The sequence below is a fragment of the Cydia fagiglandana genome, chromosome 17, assembly GCF_963556715.1.
Source record: "Cydia fagiglandana chromosome 17, ilCydFagi1.1, whole genome shotgun sequence".
NCBI classification, from domain to species: Eukaryota; Metazoa; Arthropoda; class Insecta; order Lepidoptera; family Tortricidae; genus Cydia; species Cydia fagiglandana.
Window position 1 is genome coordinate 6,269,371 of NC_085948.1, and position 8,541 is coordinate 6,277,911.

General features: G+C 35.2%; 1 protein-coding gene across 1 annotated transcript; it reads right to left on the reverse strand.

Moving 5' to 3' along the window:
- Positions 1–1,707: 1,707 nt before the first annotated feature.
- On the reverse strand, positions 1,708–7,092 carry LOC134672737 (U-Kazal-Dg21.2-like). The gene is made up of 5 exons (XM_063530682.1): positions 6,980–7,092; positions 4,383–4,526; positions 2,839–2,989; positions 2,545–2,606; positions 1,708–1,812 (listed from the first exon to the last, which is right to left on the reverse strand). Exons 1-5 carry the CDS (start codon positions 7,044–7,046, stop codon positions 1,733–1,735), a joined length of 504 nt encoding a protein of 167 aa, XP_063386752.1. The 5' UTR covers positions 7,047–7,092; the 3' UTR covers positions 1,708–1,732.
- Between the last annotated feature and the right edge of the window lie 1,449 nt (positions 7,093–8,541).

An 8,541-nucleotide genomic window follows, 5' to 3' on the forward strand; every position in this document is an offset into this window, starting at 1 on the left:
CGCGGTAGGCCCTCAGGAATACAGCGCAACTTGAAACATGACCGGGACACGAAAACCATTTATCAATGACTATTAAAACTCTTTGTCGCAAGATTTCATCATTTCCTGTTTTTACATAAAGTGTATTCATCCTTACTTGTCCTATCATGTAAACATCCTTACTTTACCTGTCCTATGATGTAAACAAACACTTCTCGAATACATTATCACACTTTTATCTGGAATTACACAATAACCGTCACTTGAGATGTTGTTGTATACTTAAAATAACTTACAAAGTATTGAAATGAACCAAATAACCACTGAAATAGTTATTTACGATACAAGTGCGAAAAAGTGGAAATTCGAAACGAGTGGCGATAAATTAAAACACGACCGAAGGGAGTGTTTTAAATCGACACGAGTTGCGAATTACCTATTCGCACGTGTATCGTACAACGTTTTACAGTACATATGGCCCTTTAAACTTTTGACATCGCACGAAAAGTGCTATTTTACGCACTAGTGCGGAAAAATAGGACCACATGTACTGTAAAATATCATTTTTAATTAGACTTTCATCAATAATCGCAGTAACGAACGGATCACCTTAAAAATATTTGACATTACGATGTCTAGATTGTCTATGAATCGTATTGTTGGAATAACACTTTGACGTCACGTTTGTTTACATGATAAGACACGTAAGAATGAATACACTTTAGAACAGAATTATAAATATGTGTATTTTGAGAACTAGGTTTTTTCTAAGTTGTTATCTTTCAAAATTACCCTTGAACTATCAGAACTTCTAAGTCAAAGGAGAAACACAGTCCGACTTTACTGCGTCATTAGAGAAAGCTAAGAGCTAAATTAGAAAAAATCAAATATGTTGCAATCATGTTCGTATGTTGCAGGAAAACTCATCGCAACATCGTGGATGTTACGATATGTGATTTTTAGGGTTCCGTACCCAAAGGGTAAAACGGGACCCTATTACTAAGACTTCGCTGTCCGTCCGTCCGTCCGTCCGTCCGTCCGTCTGTCACCAGGCTGTATCTCACGAACCGTGATAGCTAGACAGTTGAAATATGCTAGACAGATGATGTATTTCTGTTGCCGCTATAACAACAAATACTAAAAACAGAATAAAATAAAGCTTTAAATGGGGCTCCCATACAACAAACGTGATTTTTGACCGAAGTTAAGCAACGTCGGGCGGGGTCAGTACTTGGATGGGTGACCATTTTTTTTTGCATTTTTTTTTTTTTTTTGCATTATGGTACGGAACCCTTCGTGCGCGAGTCCGACTCTCACTTGCCCGGTTTTTAAAGGTACTTCTTCTTCTTGATCGGGTCACTCTTGACAGAGCGGTTGTGGTCAACATTGGAAGTCTCCCTTTGTGACACGTATGACGGCTCGCCTCCACTCCTCCCTGATGGCTGCGCGTTTAGCGCATCCGTGCAAGCGGCCGTCCATTGCTGCCTTTATTTGGTCCGTCCACCTCATGGGTGGTCACCTCAAAGGTACTTATAGCCAGCAAAACATTAGCTTAGCACCCCTGCATATAAAATGCATGCAATGGTGCTAAGCAAATCGTTTTTCAGACTGTACATAGGTCATACTTATCTCGAAAAATATTTGAATAGATTTCTAATTAAAATGCTACGAGTATCTCATGAGCTATAGTAACTAAACTAATAGGGTATAAGAAGAACGAAGTACATTCTGTTTTTTAGGCAATATAACATATTTAATTGGCTATAATCTGCTCCTTGTAAATGTTCAGGTTCTTGTGACGTGGACAAAACGATAACGGGACTTCTATGTAACCTGAAAGGCGTATATAAATTAAATACCATATTGAACGTACACATCAGTAGGCTTAGCTTATTAGATGACGAGTCACGTGTAGTCTACACGTCACTTTCTAATGAATACAGATAGAAATAGACGGGTAGTCACAGGCGAGATACTATCGCGGCGCTGTGTAAAGGTGACATTCCATTTCCAACGACAGCTGCAATACTTTACTACGGAAATTGACAATAACAGCGACGCGTTCAGTACCAGTCGTGCAGCTGCGGTCAGAAATGGAATGTTGCCATTAAGCCTACAGTTCTTAAAACTTTAATTGGTACAGTCAAGTGTAATAATAAGGATGCACACATCATACTCAAAAATATGTCCCATAGCTCATGCGTCAGCGAATTAAGAACTATGGGAGATATTTTTGAGTATGTTATATGCACCCATATTTTTACACTTGGAAGTAGGTTCCCGAACATAAGTATCCACTTTTCTATACAATTAGTATGGCACCTTGGGTACTTAAGTTGCGGAACCGACTGTACGTATAAACAGTCCAGATAGGTTGACAAAGTGCAAACCTCCTGAGTCCCCCTTGTCATTATTGCAATTTTGAATTTGGAACCTTCTTGTATTCTATTTTAATTCAAAATTCGATTTGGATTAAATCCTAAGAGCTAAAGTATTGTCTTCATAGAAATTGTAAGAGTCGAGTTAATTAAGGATTGAAAATATTTTTAATGCAACATGCATTACCAGAGTACTCGTCATGTCCACGGCAGTTTATCATGTCCAACCGGCACCCATTACTAAATGTCCTGTGTAATTTAAGAAAATTAATTAAACATAATAAGAACTTATTCTTCTTCTTCCTCGCGTTATCCCGCTTTGCCGTGGCTCTATCCCCCCTGGGGTCCGCTTGACAACTAATCCCGAGAATTGGCGTAGACCGAATGCGGTAGGAATTACAGTCATTTTTCCGGGCGATAACTTTTAAATTAGTTGGAGGAGATTTATCATAAAGCTATTTAAAAGGATGAAGATACCTACCTATATTCATAGCTCCGCATCTTTGACATGCCACACACAGGCCGATAATGTTGCGGACAAAATATTGGACATGGTTCATCCATGTAGTGCCTGCGTTGGCTCATCCTGCGTTCATTCTTGATACAGTATATTATTGGAGTAGTAACTAGTTCTGAAAAAAAAAGATAGTACTTGTAGTACTTGATAGGTAACTCAAAGTAGGCTAAAATATTTATTTGCTGGCTTGTATTTTAATACAGTGACTTTTTGCGAAATTTCAAGATCTTGACTTACAATAAAACTTGTAATTAATACAAAACTTCTTGCCTTCTGGCCCTAGGTAAATATTTTTTCTGAATCGCTTCTTACACATTTTTTGCACATATAAATGTAACCTGTGAAGGCCCACTTGCATCATTCACAATCCTGTGGTTAACCGGTTAAACCTGGAGTTAGCATGATAACCAGTACAATTTGACACTGGGTTAACGGTTTAACTGGTTAACCCCGGGTTAGTGGGACGATGCAAGTGCCGCTAAGTATTTTCGGCTCTGCGTTGATGTGTCAGTCAGTCAGAATAAACGCGTTTATACAATGAAAATAGAAGATATAATATTGCATTTCATTACATTCAAAGAAGTGTAGTTTGCGACAATTCTGGCTAAACTCTGCTAAAATGTCTGCATGGCTCCATTGATATTCAGTGCACGATTAAAATTCGGGTATTCATTAAACTTTCTTCATTTACGGAAATGCGAGGGTTTTTAGGTTAATGTCTTGGTTGAAAACGGAAAATTCGCTTTTAATATTATTCTCTCTTTATTTTTCATCTTAATAGTATTATCTCTTTATTTATTTTTCATCTTAAGTTAGGTTAATTATAATATGAATATAAAAGTAAAATATAAAGACACTTACAAAACAATAAAAAAAAATTATAAACACATTATAAAAAAACCTAACCTAGGGTGCCGCCTAATTATTATCTTTATTTATTTTTCTTCTTAAGTTAGGTTAATAGTATTATTATTAATCGTGTTCCTACTGTCAAATTCTTGTTGACTAGTACTTATGATGCATCTCAGAGTACAGTCTAGTGTAAAAATATGGGTGCACTCATCATACTTACTCAAAAATATCCCGTATGTCAGCGAATTAAGATCTATGGGACATATTTTTGAGTAAGTTGTATGCACTCATATTTTTACAAATAAAACGATAGTAATAAGATTAGAAACATTGTACTCGTATAATCAAACACTTTGTTTTTAAGGAGGCGTAAAGGTGACAGTCCGTTTCCAAGACAGAACATTACTGTTCATTTTAGTATCAAAATTGACAATGACAGCGACGCGTTCAGTACCGGGAGTGCAGCTGCGGCTAGAAATGGAATGTTACCATAAAAGTGTGTGTATAAATATATTTGAATTCGTAAAGTACCAGAGAATATTGGAATCTTTAAAACTGATGTAAATATTTAGATGCAAATTCCTCAACGCAATACCAAACACACTCGTATTTCCCAATAAAACCCAGCATTGGAAAATACTAGTCGGAATACGTACCAACTTTTTCACAAGCAATATATCGTTGCATTGCACACTTGCCAGGAAACATTTTGTAGGCTTTCCCGAGCGCGTCAAAGCCGCAAACTGCTTCCTTCCCCTCCGGGCATTTGGTGTCGCACAAAACGCTGTGCGATGGTTTTGCTGTAACATACGAGTGATTCTGAGCATAATGTGCAGCCTACAGGGATTTTGGTGATTTGTCTGTTTTTGTTCGTTGAAAGCTTAAAAGATCTCTGGGATTAACTCACATTTATAGACGGGTCTAACGCGAATTTTATTCAATTACCTTAAAAAAATCCTTCCTTCCCTTATAAAATTCGCGTTAGACCCGTTTATAAATGTGACTTAATATGTGTTCAAAACGCGGAAATTTAAAATATTTCTGGGAGTTTTATTAATATTAATTTAAGTTCACTTCTGAGTTTTAGATGAAGAATTATTGAAGAAAATGAAGTAGGTCTATCACTCTACTTGATTTTCTTAGTTAGACCAAGAAAATTCTGAGGTTAAAATTCTGATTTAAAATACTCTAAGCTGATTGTGATTAGATAAATCCAAGCTAACTTTTTAAGAATTAATCATAACTATTTTGATATTTTTTCTAAGAGGTTATTTAATTCATGCTACAGAAGTTATACCTGAATAAGTTATGTTGCAATATTTATAATTAATTAATTAATTTAATCTTTATTGCACAAAAGAAAAACCTTATAGTACAAAAGACGGATTTAATACATTTTCTGTTTATTTAAATACATTTTCTGGGAAAATTCTTGAGTCGACTTAAAAGCCATGTTTTAATAATTATGAAACGAGTATATACCTCTTACTGATACTGATACAGTATCAGTATCAGTAAGAGGTTATTTAATTCATGCTACAGAAGTTATACCTGAATAAGTTATGTTGCAATATTTATAATTAATTAATTAATTAAATCTTTATTGTACAAAAGAAAAACCTTATAGTACAAAATACAAATACAAAAACAAATAACTTTATTTTGCATAAAATATGGTACAAAAGATGGTGAAACAATATTGGGTAACACATATTTCACCAGCATTTGGCATGCAAAAAACTAAAACTACGAAAAGACGGATTTAATACATTTTCTGTTTATTTAAATACATATTCTGGGAAAATTCTTGAGTCAACTTAAAATCCATGTTTTAATAATTATGAAACGAGTATATCCATATGTATATTTTGCATGTATATCTTCTCTATAATTATGTTTTTAGCTCTTAATATACAGGTTTCATTTTGTATACTTACAATTCCTTTACATTTTATCACATAATATATTTTTCTTACGATAATGGGCAGTGACCAAGAAAATATGTACCTATATTTAAATGAAATTGAAAAAGTATTGAGCGTTATATATGTAACTCTCGCTTTTTGTTGGTGCAATCGCGATGCAAAAAAGTACCCTATTTAAATCGATATCCAATCAATATACTTTCAAGGCTGCTCCAGAGTCACAACATAGTCCACTATAGTGTACAGTAGGTATCTAACTAAACCACAAAGCGTGACCGGGAAGCATCGCAGCGGATTTATTTGCCGGCTAAGACAACAGTGCATATCACATTGTGGTATGCAAAATATTCAATAGTTGTCCCGAGGGCCTACCGCGAAATACGTTCGACGTGTTGCCCCTCTGTCGCACTTGTAAATTCGTACGTAAGTGTGACAAATAGGCAACACGTCGAACGTGGTTCGCGGTAGACCCTCTGGGAACCGAAATCGAACTTAAACATTTTGTCGTTTCTTGTTTTGTTTTTGGTATTTGTGTATCATACGAACTCCAATAATCTAGTAGGTATATTTCCTGGTTTACCGTTAGTAAGTTGTGGACCATTGATATATATGACCTAAACTCTTTTTCAATAAACTGATTTAATTTAACTCATCATTCACTAAAGCGGGACTTAATCGCGTAAAAATAAGTTTTAAATCTCTTCTTCAATAATTCAATAGGTAATTCTTTTTCAATATTTTATTCTCATCAATAAACTTTGCGCGTTCTAATCGCGACTGCAATGCGGCACAGATATGTATATAGCAACGCAATTTATCAAGGAATTTCACAGTGCCATCACCTGCGTCAACGCTACAACAGTAACTCTGCTGCTGTCGCTACCTTATACAGGATGGCCTGATAATACATTGACAAAAAATACTTCCGAATGTTGTTCATAATTTTTATAAAGACTTGCATTTGTATAAATATTAAATATTATAAATAAATATTATAGGACATTCTTACACAGATTGACTAAGTCCCACAGTAAGCTCAAGAAGGCTTGTGTTGTGGGTACTCAGACAACGATATATATAATATACAAATACTTAAATACATAGAAAACACCCATGACTCAGGAACAAATATCTGTATCATCATACAAATAAATGCCCTTACTGGGATTCGAACCCAGGACCATCGGCTTCATAGGCAGTGTCACTACCCACTAGGCCAGACCGGTCGTCAAATAAAATCAATCCGTCGTGAATTAAAATATTGTAATTTTAATTTTTAATGACATTTTGTAAAAGACAAGACAAAAATGTTTGCAGCAAAAACTTACCCAAAAATATAATAGTTAAAGCAAAACTCAAAGTTATCATTGTAACAGCACAATCCGGAAATCTCATCAGAAGTGAAACCCGATAACAACAGCTGGGAGATTAACGACCCTTTTCCAATTAAAATAAACTTGCTTGAAAATTGATTTATTTAAGAGGCTACGCCGAAGCTAAGCCACTTGATAACTGAAAAAGTTAATAGAAATTTTAAGAACTGGACTGATTACAAAAATATCATCACTTGAAAACGAATTAGGTTGCAAGTAAGTAGTAACCTATATCACACTTTAGGGTTCCGCATTGCAGAACTACGACACATTAACTTTTTACTAACAGTAGCTAATACCGCAAATTTATTTTATTAAAAAGTTAATTACAAAACCTACTTGTGTTCAAATTTGTGCACTGTATACTTTCATCCTGTATAATTTATCTGAAAGCGTGGAAGAAACGTTTTTGAGAATGAAACATTTACTAATAGCGTTTTCATTCAAATAAGTGATTTCCACCTTAGCGCAGATCATTAATTTTGCATTAAACTTCCAAGTCAATTTTCAACAAAAAGATCCTCTCGCGAAAAATACCTTAAAAAGAAAAATAATGGAGGCTTAGTCTGAATACGAATTCAATAATAAGTAGAGGCATTGTGGGAAATCTGTCTTGATAACATCATATTGTGCAGTTATTTGGGGAAAATAACACGAACAATGGAATTTTAAGGATTTATGAAGAGAAAAATATACGGGGCTTAATTAATTTGGAAGGTATAATTAATTTTTTATTAATTACCATAAAATCTTTTGTTACCTATTTCTGACTGATAATTTGCTTGACTTGATTATTTACTTTAGAGTGAAGTAAACATTCTACGCCAAATGGACTTGTAACTACTTACTTGTGACATTCGCTTCATTTAATTTCAAGACTTTCTCGCCTAATCTATTACCTCACATTTATAGACGGCTCTAACGCGAATTTTATTCAATTAGGTACCTTGATTTGCCGACGTTTCGACACAGGTTTCACTGGTCGTGGTCGCGGCTGACTGATGTCCCAGCAAAATGTCAAAACAGAGATTTGTGTAACTATCCGACGAAAAGTGTATGGAAAAGTTTGGGGTAGACATCACATTTTCAAACCACCCACTACACATAATGTTAATTATTATCAATAGTCCGGCACGCAACACTCACAATATCCACGCACCCGTCCGAAGATAGATCCTTTGGCTTTAACTTCTGTATCACTGGTTCCCAAGTTGGCGATAAGTTGAAACCATCCTCCCTATTAAAATTCCTGGGCTGTTTCTTGATTTCAATTGCTTCCCGCACAACTCGAGGATAATACTCGTAATGGCGTTCAGTGTTACCATATGTCAGCAGCGAGCATGTAATCGCTTACTATCTACTATCATCACTTTCTATTAAGAACTAGTAGGTAAGTGGGAGAGAATGGCACAAGTAGCAATGTACAAATTGCAGAACATTCCCAAAAAGCGGAAACGTTCTCGAGAATGTTCTCAGAACATTCCTGCAACATGGAAATTATTGTTTAAACAAGAGAA